The sequence below is a fragment of the Notamacropus eugenii genome, chromosome 3 (assembly GCF_028372415.1).
Source record: "Notamacropus eugenii isolate mMacEug1 chromosome 3, mMacEug1.pri_v2, whole genome shotgun sequence".
Taxonomy (NCBI): domain Eukaryota; kingdom Metazoa; phylum Chordata; class Mammalia; order Diprotodontia; family Macropodidae; genus Notamacropus; species Notamacropus eugenii.
In genome coordinates, this window is record NC_092874.1 from 10,462,354 (window position 1) to 10,480,257 (window position 17,904).

The window sequence follows — 17,904 nt, forward strand, 5'->3', positions numbered from 1 at the left end:
CCCATCTTGGTTGGTGGACCCTTCCTCCTGGACTGTTACAAGTTCAGGCTGAGTGAAGTCTAAGCCTTATCCCAAGCACGAATCCAGATCTCCCACTGAACTGGGAGACCCCCTGGTCAGTGCTGTCACTGACTGCTCTCTTCAATGCTGTACCCCTACAAAACCAGCCTGGGGTGAGATCCAAAGTAAGAAGGCGCTATTGCACACACCCAGAAGATACCATGCCATCCAGTGGTCCTAAAGGAGCCCACAAAGCTGGCTACTCACCAGGCATTATCTCAAGAAGTTTTGTTTTGCCTGCAACTCGGGTTCTCATCCTGATAGCCTTGTCCCTACACGGCACAGTCTCCGCTAAAATGCCGTTTGGCCAAAAGGCATCTCTATTCAAAAAGAAAGAGAACAAAAATTAATGTCTAAGAACATTGCTAGTTCCCCCAAACTACCCTAAGCCACCTTATAAAATACAAATATTCACACGAGGAGAGACAATCCATTGTCGTATGTGTGTGCATGTACGCGTGTGTGAGCACATGCATTTCAATGTTCCTTGGGCTTCTACCAGACTGGGAGAGAATAGAGTGGGAAGGCAGAGAAGCCTCACAGCATCCCTGTCCTTGAGAGGCTAACAGACAAGCCAACAGGGAACATGGTGGCGTGTGTTCCCTTGTCTATACACCCACCCAAACTTGTATTCATTCATGGCCAAGTGCCAAAAGAGGGGGGTCAGGTCACATGTGGTGTCATTCCCACAGTCTCCATGTGACAATGTGAAGGAAGGGTTTGGTGCAAGAGGGCACAGACTCAGTATGTGCTACCATGAGGTGGAGTCTGAAGATGCCATTCTGCCCTCAACAGGAAGAGGACATCCCACTTCTGGGATGGCCACATTTCATGCCACAAAATCTCTCCCAGCTGGACTAAATTCCCCCAGACCTAAATCTCCCCGGAGATCGGTGCCCTCTTCCCCAACCCTGATCTTTATAATGTGCAGCTGTCAAAGATCATCATTGGAGACCATCTCTCTTCTCCCCTCTCCCTCAAGGATGTGGTACCCAGAACTGCAGATCACCAAACCCAAAGGGACCATCTGATTCAAATTCCTAGCTATACAGATGAGAAGGCTGAGGCCTGGGAAAGTCAAGTGACTTGTTCAAGGCCACAGAACTCTATGGTAGGTGGCAGAATCAAGGACTGGGACCTGAGCCCTTTGGCTTCTCATCCAACACTTTCTCCTGCTTCTGAAAGAAGATCAAGAGAGAGCTCTTCAGTCCCTCCTGTGGAGCCAGTCAAACTCAGGATGCTGCTTCCTGTGGGCTATCTTCAGAGAGAAGTGGGAGACTGCCTCCTTTGCCTAACATTCAAGGCCTTCCCCAGTCAGGCCCCAACCTCCCTTGCCAGCATACTTCACTTTGATCCCTTTTGTGGACTTGATGCCCCAGTCACACCAGACAATTCACTGTCCCAGCAGCTTTCTACCTCTGGGCCTTTATATGCCATCTCCCTTTCCTCAAACACTGCCTTCCCACTTCTTCTACAGGCAGTCCTCTCTCAGCTTCTCAGCTAGAAAGACCCCTTCTACAAATGTCTCAGGCCCTTCTGAGCTTTTTTAGACATTCATCATATTTTAAATTACATTACACTGACTCTTGTCCATGTCTCACAGCCTACCCTGCACCACCAACCCTGAGAGCAAGGTTTGACTGCCATTTTCTATGCCTAGGGAGAGGAAGCTCTATGGCTGAAGCCACTCTGACATGGCCAGGGCCTTATGGGCCCCTATCCTGAAGGGGCTGTGTTCCCCAGCCCCGTGCTATGCACACTTCCTGCTCAGGTTCAGCTCCTTGGAAACTGCAGAGACCAACAGAAAGGGAAGCGTGAGAGGGCAGCGTGATGAAAAGGCAGTTTCTGTGCATTACCTGAAGGGACATACCGGCCCTTCTCAGAATGGACTGGGGAATGGGGAATGCAAAGGAAGACTCAGAGAATTTTCCAAACTCCCAAATTCAAAATGGGAAATTTTCAGCACTCTCTAAGAAAGGGTTTGGCAGTATTTGAGGCTCTGGGAGTTCCAATTGATTAAACATATAGACATAAATACAAATTCAAAACAGGATTCCCAACAAAGCAAGGATTTATTGACTCTTCCATTTGGGATTGTCTATGCCCCTTCTCCATGACTGTGAATAAACAAAAGAATCCTTGGGCGTGTGAAGCAAACCAGAGGCCCAAGCAACCCCCTGTGACCCTGCAAAACCATTTGGCCAATGTTGCCACAATGTTAATCAAGGGTTATTTGGACATTCTTCTTATTGGTTTTAGAGTGGGGGATGCATTTAAGAGAAATGACTGTTCCAGTGTCAAGTCTTAGAATTTTTATGCCTAATGAAAATCAATGTCACGACCAGGGAAAGACCAACACTGGAAGTTAGTTATTAAACTGAAATGATACTCATCCCCCTCCTCTGCCAAAAAAACACTGATAATCCATACCCACAAAACCCAAGGCAAACTTCAACTTTCTGTCCCTGATATTGAAGAATAAGGCCCCTGAAAACAGTTCCTCTGGGAGGAAAGAGAGCTTGACATGGAGTCAGAGGACATGGACAGAAATCCTGGCTCTGACACTTACTAGCTTTGTGACCATGGGCAAGTCGCTGCCTTTTTCCCCCTCTGAGAATCAGTTTCCTCATCTGCAAAATGGGGAGAATAACAACTTGAGCTCCCTAATTCACAAGGCTGTCATAAAGAAGGCATTGAGAAAGAGGAGCTGTGCTGACAACCAGGCTGCATTTTTAATGCCCCAAGATATATCTGAGTGATACCTGAAACGTTTGACAGAATCAGCAACTTGCTCAGGTGAGGTCATCCAATCAACATGGTCAACGATTTTTCTGCAATTAAAAAAATGTAAGTGAGCAATCCCGTAACATAAGCAATCCCATCATCCCATAACTAGCAAGACACCAAGCAGCAGAAGAAACGAGTGGTTTTTCTACGGAGGAAAGAGTCTAAAGTTTGAAGTATCAGCATCTTCCTGGGATGGCAGGAGGAGGTAACCAACAAAACCTGCCCGGGGGGCCCTGGCTGGAGAGCAGTACCTATTGATGGTGTCTCCGTAGGTGGCTCTGATGAGCTGCTGGAGCAGGTTTTTGATGTTCCTTCGCAGCCACTGATTTCTCTCCTTTAAGTCAAAGACTTCATCCATGAGGAGCAGCATGACCCGAAGAGGAATGTTATCATCCACCTGGCAGAAGGAAGGAAAGGAACAGAACTGCTACCTGGTCCAGAAACATTCCGAGTGACTCTGGGGACTCTGTCGCACAGAGCTGCCCCAGTGCGAGGCTGCGCCAGACTGCGCGCTCTCAGCCCAAAGATCACTGCAGCCAGGAAATTACAGGCAGCTTGCTCCTTGGAAGGAGAGCCAGGACAAGTCTGGACAGCAGACTAAAGAGCACGGACATCACCTTGCAGACAAAGGTCTGCACAGTCAAAGACACAGGTTGTCCAATAGCAATGCATGGCTGTGAGAGATGGGACTGTAAGGAAAGCTGAGGGCAGCAGAATCAACACTTTTCAATTGTGGTACTGAAGAAGACTTCTGACAGCCCCTTAGACAGGAAAGAGATCAAAATCAGTCAATGCTTAAAGAAATTAATTCAGACTATTCACTAGGAGGTCAAATACAGAAGCTTAAATATTTTGGCCACATAACAAAAAGATGGCACTCATTGGAAAAAGACCCTGAAGCTGGGAAAGACTGAAGGCAAAGAAGGAGATGGCACAGAATGAGATGGAGAGATAGTGCCATGGAAGAAATGAACATGAGCTTGGACGAACTTTGAGAGATAGTGGAGGACAGAAAGGCCTGGCATGTCCATGGGGTCACATGGGGTTCATGGGGTTCACGGGGTCACAAAGAGTTAGACACGACTAACAACTTAACAACAACAAGGAGAGATCAACTCATGCCACCGCCTGTTTTCTCATAAATAAAATGGGACAACGATACTTGCCTTATTGACCGCACAAGTAGCTGGAAGGAAAGTGCGTATCTTAAAACACCACGTAAATGTGAACTGCCATTCCTGCTGTTATTGTCATTAACTTCCCGTAAGCAGAAACTAACATTATCTTGTAAATTGCAAATCACTCATTTATTTTTAATTCTATAATTAATTCCAAAAAATCAACTACACTAAGAAAATGCACAAACGGCAGTGAAGAGGTTTCTGACCTCTTCCGACAAAATAAAGATGTTGAGGACTAGATAAGCCTTTGGCTAGCCTTTCAGGGGCACGAATAACTTGTGCACAAAGCAAAGGGGAACACAGGCCCCAAGTTCATGATTCATGAACAGAGAATAAATCCCTTAGAGCAAATAAGGTCAGCAACTCTAAGACAAATGACAAAGATGAAACAAAATGAGGCTTGGTAATGTAATCTTTTAGTTTACAAATTTTAAAATGTAGGAAAACTAGAAATGATTCAGCCAGAGTTGTAGAAAACAAGTTAAATGAAGAATTACAGAGAAAAAGGTCTTCCCAAGGTGGTTGTGACAAACAGGAATGTGAGGGAGGGGAGAGCTCGGACTCACAGTGTCCACCAGGAATAACTAGAATCCTTCTGTTAGCCTTAAGGAGAAAAGGTCTTAGCCCTTCTCTTCAGTGAAACAATGTTACAATCCAAACACTGAGGACGCAGGATTCACGAGAAAATGAAAACCTGACTAGTTTCACTGCCTTGCTCACAATCTTGGGTTTTTCTTTTATTTTTTTGAACAAATCTTTGCATCTTCACATTGACTGCAGGTCCCAAGAAAAACCAAGTTTTCTGCTAATTAGGAAAAGATGGCTCTGCTCTGTTTGAATGCATCAGATACACAGGACATCCCTGCAGTCCTCCCTGCAGTCACTCCGAATGCCTAGCTCCCTACCGAGACTCCGCATGCACCTAGTCATGGACAAGGAGTCTCTCCCATGGGGCCGAGGACTTCTTGTGGACCCTTCTTGCCCCTCTCTGTATCCCCATGCTTAGCACAGTGCCTGGCACACAGGAAGCACTTAGTAAGGCTTCTTGACTGCCTAGTGAAGGCTAATATTATTTATCATTAAAATAATTTATGAGGAAAGAGAAATTTAGTTGTAAGCATAAAGACAGCAAAACTCATTTACAAATTTCTTTTTTCAAGTCATTAGCTAAAAACCCTGGGAGGAAGAAGTCACTTACGTTGTCATCGAGCTGGGCAGAGACGCGGCAATGCTCGGGATCAGAATCTGTCTTCTGAATTAAAGGAGGCACCTGAGAGGAACATTAAAAATAAACAGAGGAATATACCAAAGAGCATGATAGAACAAAAACAAACAAACGTGAAGAACGCGATACAGAAACAGAGAATTAAAGAATGTCTTATGGATAGAATATACATTTTTTCTTGTATAACATGGACCCCACTTACAAAAAGATCATTACAAAACCCAGTACTCATCGAACAGAATTTTGAAAATTACTCGTCAACACAAGTGGGAAACAAAAACATTCGTACAGTTTGGCGCACACATCGCTTGGTAACTGAAAAGCTGAGTTCCCAAGCAGTTTTAAAATAGAAGACATAATAATGATGCTTAGATAGTATTTTTTAAACTCATCAGTTAAATGCCCATTAAGAGGTGGCTATGGGGCAGCACAGATGGCTCGATTTTGTTTCCACACACAAGGGTGGGTTGATTGCCTGGTCTAGACCAAACTCTGAGAGATGACATCAGATTTTGAGAGAATGGACTGGAGGAGGGGAAGAAATGGAGAAGTCTAATAGAAATTTAATTAATGATTCAAGACTGGAGATTAGAGAGCAGTCTCTGTGCAGGACTCAGGTGCAAAGAAGTAGTAAATGAAGCCAGAAAAGCAGGTGAGATTATCCAAACAAAGAAGACCTTGAGCAGACCCGGAGGGGATGCAGAGCAATCTGTGTCTCTAAGTCACTAAACAGGAAAGGGAGGAGGAGGTGAAGTCAATTCTACCAATGCACCTTCTTGCATACGCAAGAGAATTTGTCTTCAAGTTATACAGAATCTAATGGGGGACATAAAAAAGCATACCCAAGTCTGAGGCAAGGTAGAAGGTGATAAATGTCAGGAGCAAAGACTACCTGGGTTCATCTCATCTTCTTATGGATGGGTGATGAGCACCCTTCCTTCCAATAAACTAGTCTCATCCCCACCTTCTCAGCTTCCCTAAACCTTTCATAGAGGACCCAAGCCTTTATGTTGGTGTCTTCACAGCCTACAACTATCACGGAAACTTTCAAGGCTGCTGACCTAATATCCTCCCAGCTACCTGAATGGCTCAATACCTTTTCCAATGATATATTTCCTAAATAGCATAGTTTATTTTTCTTATAGGTTCTTAGAATTTAAAGTTAGAAAGGGGCCTTTGTAGGACCACCTACCCCAATTCCACACCTGAAACTCATCCAAGCTAGTAGAACCCACCAAGGCTGATATTCTATCAGCAGAACCCTGGAGAATCTAGCATCACCTCCATGCCCTGATAAGGCAGTAGAGTAGGACTTTGTGGAGGCAAACATTTTAAACAATAATTTATTAATAATAAATCAAATTCAAATGTGGAAACTGGAAATGCATTCAGACAGCTCATTCCATGAACTCAGACTAATGATGTGCCTCAGTTTCATGGGACTGACAAACTGGGAAACACATTTATAGTAAGAATGCAGCAATCGGCTCTTTTGCCAAATGCTAGTCAGCCTGCAACCTAAAATGTGAGAATTTACAGGGATTATGATGATCTGAATGAAGATTAGAATACAACTGTCATAATGGCACTTAATAATTGTACAATTAATTTTGGTAAGTCTATGAGTAAAAAACTGCATAATATAATAGAATGGACTGAAGCAGCCAATTTTACCATTTATAAATATTCTCTTGATAATAAGATGAACAGCAGACTATCACAGTGGGACAGAGTCTAGAAGCCAGCCCCCAAACTCCAAAGGGCTGAGTTCAAGCACCAACTATAAATCCCTCCCAGTAAGTCTCTTCACCCCCTTGCTAGGTAAACAGAATCACTGCTGGTCTCCCCCAGCACAGGTTGTCCTCCACACTAATGAAATCATAGGTCTGGATAAAAAATGTATTAACACTCGTCTTGCTTTTTCACAGAAGAAATTAAAAAGGAAATAAGGAAATGAACCAAATATCTTGCATGAAGGTTATCCAAAAATACTGATTTGAGAATAGCCAACTTTGAGAAATACTGTCCATAAAAGTACTCTTACCTTGAAAAATGACTGCTTTATGTCTTGTCCTAATCTCTCTGACATTTTGCCCATATTGTCTGACATTTTTGTCATGCCCTCTGCCAAGCTATCAGGAAGAGATTTAACCGCATTGGAAACGTTCCTCATAGAATTGCGAAGTGGATTTACAAACGTATCCATCTAAAGAGGGGCAGAGAAGACAACGTAACTTTCTTCTTTCCTGCATTTTCAATGCCAACTAACAAGCCTGGTGAGATACATCACAGTCATTAATTAACTTCCCACAGCTTCCCGCTGCAAACATATGCTGTGTCAACATTCTGAGATGGGGAATCTTTCCTTGGACTTCAGGATCTATTCTGCTGACATGTACAGGTTGAAAATTGTGAGGACTATCTGGCACAAAGCCAGGCTTTGGCCATTTAATCAAAGAGACTAACATACTTTAGAAGGCCAAAAATTCTGTAATCATTTTCACAAAAGAGATTCAATGTACAACTTATCCTCTGTCAGTTCCTGGAAGAAAACTTAGAAATTATAACTGAAGATGATGAAGAAATTAACATTCACCTTGATGACACAATGAAAAATGAACAAATAGGACCTGGAGCGGACAAACACAGGAAGTACACGTTTATCTGAAATTAAAATAGAAGGCTCCAAAAATAAAGAATGGCTTTGGAAACTAGTCAAGGCTGTAGCACCAAGTCTGTTTGGATTCCTGTCCACCCTTCCCCTTGGGCAGCTCTTGTCCTACACGGACAATCTCATTTTTCAGAAAGTAAAGAAAACAAAAAGGAAACTCTGTGTGGTCTACACTGGAACCAACTGCTAATAATGGAAGAGGAAGCGGCAAGAAGCTTCCAACTAATAATCACAAAATGAGTGGAGCGGGAATCATCCGAGACACTTGAAGGTTTGTAAAGCACTTTTCAGACATCATGTGATAACCCGGACCTGCCTCCTAAAAAAGGCTTCACGGTCCCCTCTGACCGTGGCCCTCCTGTTCCACCACAGGAATGACAGTGTGCTGGGGGCAAGTTCTTAATACCCTGAGTTTAGTTTTAGGAAAACCTCAGAGCAGCAGAGGGCTCACAAGCCACAGCTAGGTAATTAAAGATTTCACACAAGTACTGAACGCACTGTTTTCTACACTGGCCACTCCTCTGGGAGTCAATGTCTAGGCCTGCAGGCTTCTTCAGGGGTGACATGGGAGTAGGAAGAAGAAGGGCAGCTGCTTTGGGGTCATAAGACCCAATCTTGACTTCCAGCTCTATGGGCAGGCTTTCTCTTGTCCTGAAAGGATTACTCAGACACACAACGAAGAAAACCTTTAGCATCTAGCACAAGCACAGAGCTTGTTTTGCGCACCAAATGATTTCTGCTCCCCTGTGCTGTCTTTAGGTCGATCCTCGCTGTTTTACAAGTCAAGGAGCTCAAGTCTAGTGCTGAAGATCCCCTGAGAGCCAAAAGCAGCTGCTGCCCTGGGAGCTCAGTCCTGCACACAAACAAGCTCAGGACAGGCTGACGTGGAGATCACCACCAGGCAGGAAAGGAGGGCAGGTTGGGCTACCTGCAGAAGGTGAGACCAAAGGCACCCAGGGAAGTCAGGAGGCAGAGAACCAGTGCCAATCCATGAAGCTGGGATGGGATGTCACGAGTGACCAGGGTCACCAGCTCCACACAGATGGGAGGAGGTGCAAAAAGCCTGCAGTGGTTGGAAAGGATTTTAGATGAGAGAGGACTTTAGTTTTGATTTTGGAGGTGACAGGGAGCCACTGGAGTTTACCGAGGAGGGGAATGATGCCATCACACCAGAACTTCTTGGAGAACACTGATAGCGGGGAGGGGACAGAGACCCACCAGCAGGCCACTGGACTGGCCCCGGCTGAGATGATGAGGGGCTGCACCAAACCAGTCAGGTCAGAGGGCCGATAAGGATATCCGGGCTGTGTTCTTCATCAAGCACTGTCAGGTGTCCAAAGAGTAGGAGTCCTAGGCTGCCTGAAGGAGAGTTCTCTTGAGGACACCCCTCGTGGGGCTGGGAGGGGCTTCTCTTCACCTAAACAGAGTGTGGTGAGCAGAAAACCAGAGCAAGTCAGAAGGCCAGTCTTGAGGCTTGGTTTGGTCACTTATTCGCTGTGGGATGCTGGGAAAGTGACTTATAGCTCAGTAAGCTTTAGTCCCCTAATTTTTAAAAGGTGAATTAGTCATCTTTTCTGGGCTGTGGTCACCAAATCTCACCCAATAAAATCTGCCACCCCTTCCAGTTCCTATTGTCAACAATCTGCGACATCTAGACTCCCCTCTTCCCTCCCCTGGTCTTCCACGAAAGGGCTCTCCTGTTGTCCGTTGGGATGCACACTGGGCACTGTAGATCAATGAGAAACCAGGGATCCATCTTCACCCCAGGGCCAGAGCTTCTAGTCTGCTTGCCACTGGGCTGCCCCATGGGCTGATGGTCTCCAGCTGCTCTCACCTCACTTCCACTTGCCAAACAACCTTCCTATTTCCTTGGGCTGCTATGAGTATCACAACTGGCAGCCTGGGGACACAAGGCATTGCTCCCTCCATTTTGTGGTATGGGCCACAGAAAGAAAGAAGCAGGAACTGGAGCAAAAAAAGAGATTTTGTGGGGAGAGCTGGCAGCTGGCAGGGAGTCAACAAGCATTTAGATGGAAAGAGTCAAGCTGTGTAGAACAAACTTCCAAAGACAAGGATGGACCCTGGGGGGTGGCCACAAAGTGCTGTGATGCAAGTCACAACAAGAGGCACATCTCTGCCTTCGATGGGTCATTCAGAGCACTTCACTGGAGAGGGCATCCAGGAATGAGGAAGACAAAGGGAGTCAGTGAGTCCAAGACTGTAGATGTTGCCAAGGGAAGAGACAGGAATGGTGTAGAGAATGACAGGAATTCAGAGTTAGAATTCTGCCAGTTAGAGGAGAGGTGACTGTAGAGGACTAAATCCTGTGATGATGGAGAGACAAGGGAGAGAAAGGGGTGACTGGATATTTTAAACACTGAGGAATGTGGGTTACTGGCAGGAAGGTGGGTCAGTAGTTATTCCCCTAGGCTCAAATGAACTTGGCCCTAGACCCAGAAGCTCCACTCCAACGACTGGCACAGCATGCTCCCTGAGCAATGATTTGTTCCCAAACTGTGGGGCCTATAAGGCCTCTGGCGTCCTGACACACACTGGCTGCCCTACCACAATCTTGCCTTCTGGACACTGGAGGCTCAGGAAGGGTTTGATGGTGGTAGGAAGGGACAGCAACAGTGCCAAAGCCCTGGGGACTGTAGTAGTGCCCTCACATTCAGCACACGTCCAGGAGATGAAGCACTTGGTGCCCAGAAGGAGTGTCTGGAAATACGCATTCCAAGTGTGGATGGCAGCTTGAGCACTGGGTTCTTGGGGATCTGCACAGAATCTGATGGATGTGAGCCCCTCAGCACAGGCACTCTACAGCCTCCCATAATGCAAACCAAAACCAAACACTGTTACGCTCTTCCTCTCTCTACCAGGCACACCTGTCTCCCCAAGCCGTTTCAGACAGGGTCTATGTACTGTGCAGGGTCACTAAAGTCCAAAGGCAAAAGGCCCCTGGAAGCTCTTTCTTAATGGGGCCATGACTGAATATTCAGGTATACCGATACCCCAGATAGAGGAAGCTAAGAACCTGGAGGAAGAAGTAAGCAACAAACCACTCATATCTTCCTGAGGTTGGGCACAATGATGTACACAGGAGGCTGCAGTCTGCTGCCCTCAAAGACCTCCAGGATGCCTTCCCTGACAGAACCACAGAACAACTTCACACACACCGGTCAGGATTGCATGGCCCCTATGGCCTCACCTCACCATCTCTGCTCTGGACAGTTTCCTTTTGAATACTCCTGACCTAATATGAAAGCACCAACTGAAATACGAAAACCAATGGATAAGTGTCACCAACTAAGTGACTCTTGAAGAAGACTGGAAGCCCCTTGAGGGAAGGGATTGTTTTTATCTTCATGTTGCCAGTGCCTCACATACAGTCAGTGTTTAATAAATGTGTTCTATTACTGATCATGCTCATTACCATTATAAGGCAGGCAGTGTAAGTGCTAATAGCCAGGCTTGGGGGTGAGGTGTGTTCAGGGAGGCCCAAGACCTTTGATGTGATGGCTGCCGAGCCCTTTTCAGGCTCTCTACACCTTTGATGTTCACCTGTTCCACCCAACTCTCACCTGTGGCTCCAGGAAGCTGCAGCATGCACAGTGGCCACACCCTGGAAAACTTTCAGCAGACTGGCCAAAACCCACTGGTGAGTTAGGGGGGTGTCTACCCCAAGCATGCGAAGACTTCACCTGGTGGAACGGGCAAATGAGAACAATTTGTTCCAACGGCCATGAAGGCAGCTGAAGTAGGTGATATGGAGCATTTAGAGTTTGGTTAGACACCAAAGACATGAAGGTCATCCACTGCCTCCTGAGCCACGGCCAGCTGTCTTGACTCTGTTCTGCCACTGGATTATGATGACTCTGGAGGAGAGAGCGAGGCTGACGACTTCGTGCAACTCTGCCTCACTTAAATCGAACTTAGGCATGGATCAAAATACATCTCCCATACCATTTTACTATTATACCTCAAAGTCCTGTAGCAACAGGCAAGTGATGAAGCAGCAGGTACAGATACAATGGGAGCTGTAGTCACAACCCTGCACACAGGCGGCCCAGGCTATAGGGTCGTTTCTCACTGGAAACAGCAGTGGGGCTCTGCAGCCCCCTGGGTGTCTGAGCAGCCTTTTAAGAATCGCACTGCTCACCTCCTGGTGTGAGGAAGGGGCTAGACAAGGTGCTCAAACATTGTCTGCTTACCCGACCCTGGCCTGATTACTGCAGCAGGCATCACAACTACTCAGTGCTGATGGAGCCACATTGATTGGTGATAAGGACATGATCCTAGAGAGATGGGCTGAACACTTTCATAGTGTTCTCAATAGACCATCATCAATCAATGCTGAGGCCATTGACTGTTTACCTCAGATTGAAGTCAATCCCTCCTTAGCTGAACTTCCAACTGAAGAAGAGGTTTTGAGGGCCATTAGGCTCCTTTCATGTGCAAAGCACCTGGTGCTGATTCTATTCCAGCTGAGATTTACAAGGTAGGGGGAACCACTGCTCATACAAAAGCTGACTGAAATTTTCCAGGTTATATGGCAAGAAGAGGTTATCGCCCAGGAGTTCCAGGATGCCCCCATCGTCCATCTCCATAAGGGTAAAGGGAATAGATTGTCCTGCAACAATCACAGGGGGATCTCTCTTAGTCATTGCTGGCAAAATTCTTGCTAGAGTCTTCCTTAACAGGCTGATCCTTCACCTGGAAGATGGTCATACACCCAAGAGCCAGTGTGGTTTCAGAAAAGGCCACAGGACAGTCGATATGGTGTTTGCTGCCCAACAAGTCCTGTAGAAATGCTAGGAGCAGAACAGAGGTCTGTACACGTTTGTAGATCTCACCAAGGCCTTTGACACTGTTAGTCATGACAGCTTATGGAAAATTATGTCAAAATTTGGTTGCCCAGAGAAGTTCATCAGTATTGTATGTCAATTCCACGATGGCATGTTTGCCTGCGTTCTGTATAGTGACCAATGCTCTCATGCCTTCCCATGTCACCAGTGGAGTGAAACTGGGCTGTGTGCTTGCTCCCATGCTTTTTAGTGTCATGTTTTCAGTCATGTTGATAAATGCTTTCAATGAGGATGAATATGGCATCGAGGTCAACTACTATACTGATATTAAGTTCTTCAATTTGAAAAGGCTACAAGCCAAGAGCAAAGTGGAGGGAGTGTGGGTGATTTTCTGTTTGTAGATGACTGTGCACTCAGTGCAGCCTCTGAAGCCGAGATGCAACAAAGTATGGATCAATTTTCTGCTGCCTGTGCTAATTTTGGCCTAATAATTAACACCAAGAAAACACAGGTGCTCCATCAGCCACCACCACACCATCCATACGTGGAACTACTGGTTACAGCAAATGGAGAAGTTTGGAATGCTGTGGATAAGTTCACTTACCTTGGTAGTGTACTTTCCAGGGATGTACACATTGACAATGAGGTTGATGCATGCATTGCCAGAGCTAGCTCAGTGTTTGGGAGGCTCTGAAGAAAAGTTTGGGAGAGAAGAGGTATCTGAATACCAAACTGAAGGTCTGCAGAGCCACTGTGCTGACCTCATTGTTGTATGCCTGTGAAACATGGACAGTCTACCAGTTCCATGCCAGAAAACTGCATCGCTTCCATTTGAACTGTCTTAGGAAGATTCTGAGGATCACCTGGCAGGATAAGGTACCAAACAATGAGGTCCTTGCTTGAACTAAACTGCCAAGCATTCAAACTATGCTTCAGAGAGCGCAACTCCAATGGGCTGGTCAGGCTGTTCGAATGTAAAATGTACCCTTACCAAAAAGACTATTTTATGGAGAACTCACATGGGGCAGGTGTCAGAAGAAGTGATACAAGGACACTCTCAAAGTCTCTCTCAAGAACTTTGGAACTGATTGTGTGACATGGGAGACACTGGCACAGGACCGCTCAGCATGGAGTGCCCCCATCAGAAAGGGTGCTATGCTCTATGAGCAAAGCAGAATTGAGACAGAACAAAGGAAACGTAGGATGCGCAAATTTGGAGTATCCTCCCCAAATATTCACACAGACTATCTGCACTCAACCTGTGGTAGAGAATTCTGAGCTCATATTGGTCTGATCAGCCACAGATGGACACCCTTTATCATGGTGATTCATTTTGGTCCTCTTCAAAGACAAAGGGACAACAACCAACCATTAGCCAGGCTGAATGTTTCTTATGTGTCTTTATCATTGCTCTATGAATTGGCATTATGTTTGTTCAGAAAGCATTTTTGTAAATTTTTACCTTGTTTACCCTATAATCTGGGAACCTTTATCAGGCTTCTTCCTCCCCTTTTTAAAAGAAATACTCTTTCCACAGATGGCCTGGGTGGGGGGGCCTCAAACTGTTTACTTGTCCTATCTGCTGCCTTCCATCACTTTTAATTAAGTGGGCTGCTGAAGATGTGGCCACTGCCCTAAGTACCTTCTTCCTGTCACACCTGGACATTTGCAGCCTTAACAGCCTCCTCCTCAATTCTGTGGTTGTTGCATCCCATGTGCAGAAGTTCCCATCTCAAAGCTATCAGTCTCTACTGTTCCCTGGATTAGGTTCCTATCAAGTCCCAATAATATTCTGAAGGTCCCTGGAGATCGCTCATGGAAATCACAGAATGCTTTTGTGTGCTGTTCTTTGGTCAGTTTTGCTTTTTCAGCCAAACCAAACAAAGCTGGGTCAGCGCCTGTAACTGACTTGGGAGGTCCTACACACTCCTGGGAGCCCACCTGTGAGGCCTAAAGACTGCCCATCAGGATGGAGTTTTACTTCAAATGAAACATTCCATGACCAGAGAATGAAGGTGACGGAGAAGCCCCTACACAAGGTCTGGAGACTTTGCTATCTGCATATCAAACCACCAAGAGGCTATTCTAGGACAGTGTCACCATGACTTGGAAGCCATACCTTGCTCTATGCAAAAGAGATGTTAATGATATTAGAGCTAACCAAAGCCTGAAAGACATCACACTTTATTTCAGTTATCCCTAACCTTACTGTGTTGGTAGTGTTTAAATAGGAAACAGTTAAAACACAGGCATCCAATACTCCAGCATTCTCACTCCATCTGGATCTGTTCTATACAGACTGTCCCAAAAGTCTTAGGGCAGTGTTAAGTGACATCACTTTAGTCTCTCCCATGAACCGTCATGACTGTCCCATTCCTATGGTCAACACTGCCTGGGGATACTGTAATGGGGTTGAGGGGCTGACTTTCCTTATGCCAGGGGTCTTGAGCAGGGCTCTCCTGTAATTCAGCACTTCTCAGACTATTTTTCTTTGCTCCGTGTCTGAGTCCTACCCTAATCAAAAGTGATCATATTGTTCTTTTCTGACTGACTTTCCCTCCTGTCCTATTCTAATGCTTCATGGTGTTAGATGACCCAGTAGAATGCAAGCTGTATTAAGTTCCACCAAACTCGAAAGGCTTTTGGATAGATCCTGACCTCATGTGTGTTCTCTGGCTAACTGCTCTCCCCAGCCCCGCTTGGGCTCCTTTCCACCTCTGCTCTTCCTTCTTTTTTGTATTTGTATCCCCTATACTTTGCACAGTGCCGACACACAGTAAGTGCTTCACAATTCCTTACTGTCTACTGACTACGCTGAAGGTGATGGTACATTTTTCAGCTGCCATGACTCCTAAAAACCATCTACTGACCTGTAGAATGGGGGGATCTCAGTTGTTGAAGGCAATGCTCAAACTGATGAAATGGCAGCTGTGTGAAGGAATGCAGCACTTTGGCTTACCATCTTTAGTGACAGAACAAGGAGTATGGAGCAGAGGTGGCACACGGACACTCCCCAAACTCCCCAGATTGAAAAATAAATGGGAAATGTTTAATACAATAAATAGAAATATGACAGAACATAGAGAATGGTAATACATGATTTTCTGAGCCAATTAGTGGCCTACAATCTGACTAGACCAGTAGAGAGCACTGGGAGTCAAGAAGATCCAGATTCAGTTTCGACTTCAGGCATTTATTGTTTGATGCTGGTTAAGTCACTCGACAGCCTCAGTTTCTTTAGCTGTAAAAGCTCTCAGTGGCACCTTTCTCAGGGTTGTTGTGAGTGTCAAATGACAACTGCCTACAAAGCCAGTGGTCAACCTTAAACCCCACTGTGAAGGTCACCTATCACTGGGTATCAGAACAAGAGAAAGTCATGGTCAGTTCAGGCCCCCATTTGGTCCTGAAATCCTCTCTCTATATTCATCTCCCTATTCATGTAATTATTCACCCTTCTGAGTCCTGGAGGTTGGTCATACATGGATCCTGCCCAGTGGATGGAAGTGTGATCTCCTAGATGTGGGGCCTCATCCACATGAGATGGCAAACCACATGAAGCAGAAATAGCTGGTAATCTACATGACCTTAGGTGGTCAGATGGGCTAAGAAGGAGGAAGAAGATATCCAGTGTCTGGTCTATGCACAGTCTGCTCACAATGTCTTTGGAGCATCAAAGAAGGGGGTTAATTAAGATGAAGGGAGGACCACATACATACATATACACAAACATTCATATATGTGTACATACATAGGACAATTCCTAAACGCTTATTAAGCATCTCCCTAAGGAGCTCACCAGAGGCAGATAATCCTGATGTCAACAGGAGAGTGTATGAATCAAATTAGGTAATTTAAATTCTTGTTGAAATAAAGACTGGCTTACAAACTACTAGTTACTTTGAAAACAACATTCAAACAACAAAGGCCTCCTTAAAAGTTCCCCATTTCTGTACAGAGGAATACATCACTTCCAGCCCAGTGTCCTACAGGCTTCTCACCTTACGAGCAAAATCCCCTTTCCCTTTGCTGTAGGCTTTGTTCTCCAGAAAGTCACACACGTAGGGAGCCAAGGCAGGGGAAGCTTTCATCATTTCAGGTGTCAACAATAACTAAAAAAGCAAAATGTTACTTTAAATAAAGAGTTTATAACATTTTTTACAAATCTGACAGCATAACCAACCAGTACTTTTTACAGTATCCTCTAAAAGAACTCATTTTTTTTTTAATGTGGTGAGTTGCTTTTATTCACAAAACACTCAGGGGAGCAGACCTACATCTATATTGATTTTTAAAAGTATTATCCCTTTTTGAAAAGGATCAATGAATAATGTCTTAAATTCTTTTCCATAAAATTATGTTGAAGACAGTATCATAAGTAGATAGGATAATAACTGAATTTGTCATATAAAAAGGAAAAAAGCATCAGTCTGAAAACAAATCATATGACCAAGATGAAAATTAGTGCATTTTTCTTAGGGTTCCTAGAGTTCTCAAACTGATATTCTCATTTAATTCTTATCATTGATCTTGCTCCTTTAATAAAATGGATTATTTAGGAAATGAATACACCAGTGAATCTATTAAATAAATGTTATGAGATAAAAAATATTAAAAGTAGCCATTTTAAAATTACAAATTACTAAAGAATTCACTCACCTACTGGAATAATCAACTTTACCTAACTTTAGAATATATGAATTTGAAAGACTACTCAATCTTATAAATTAGAATAGGAAGTCAGTTGTGCAATATTGGGTAGGCTCTGCTCTTTCCTAGGCAGTGGGGGCATGGTAGTAGAAGAAATCCTGGACCACAGAACCCCTTAACCTGCCCAGAGCTGAGACCACCTAAGACATCCTCAGGAAAGTCTGTCTGATGAGGCAGCAGATACCCATGCTGCACCACAGCTCTCCAAGAATGAGAATTAGTACTTGGGTGTCCCCAAGAGTCAGGACTCTTTCAAGAAAATTCAAAGAGAGTTTTAACATACCCTAAAGGGAGTCATTTCCATTTTGATGATTTTGAGATCTTAGACAAAAGCAATAAAAATCAGAACTGGCCTACAGTCTCTGAGCCTGGAGGCAAATGACAAGCTCTAGACGACAGACTGGAATATGCAGCTCAAAGGCTGTGGTACTGACATTCCTAGAAAGGAAGACGTCCAACTCTTTTTAC

The 17,904-nt window shown here is 44.9% G+C and overlaps 1 protein-coding gene across 4 annotated transcripts in view; it reads right to left on the bottom strand.

Annotated features, from left to right (window-relative positions):
* SNX13 (sorting nexin 13) overlaps nt 1-17,904 on the bottom strand; it is a 122,735-nt gene that overhangs the window by 5,265 nt on the left and 99,566 nt on the right. For 2 of the 4 annotated variants that reach the window (XM_072650837.1, XM_072650836.1), the window contains exons 20-25: nt 16,728-16,838; nt 7,298-7,459; nt 5,227-5,298; nt 3,099-3,244; nt 2,823-2,891; nt 268-380 (exon numbers count right to left, since the gene is read on the bottom strand). In XM_072650837.1, the coding sequence (XP_072506938.1) occupies nt 268-380; nt 2,823-2,891; nt 3,099-3,244; nt 5,227-5,298; nt 7,298-7,459; nt 16,728-16,838 (673 nt within the window). Of the gene's footprint in view, nt 1-267; nt 381-2,822; nt 2,892-3,098; nt 3,245-5,226; nt 5,299-7,297; nt 7,460-9,142; nt 9,342-16,727; nt 16,839-17,904 lie in introns of those variants that run through there. The other 2 variants (XM_072650838.1, XR_011976501.1) reach the window with 2 other exon arrangements.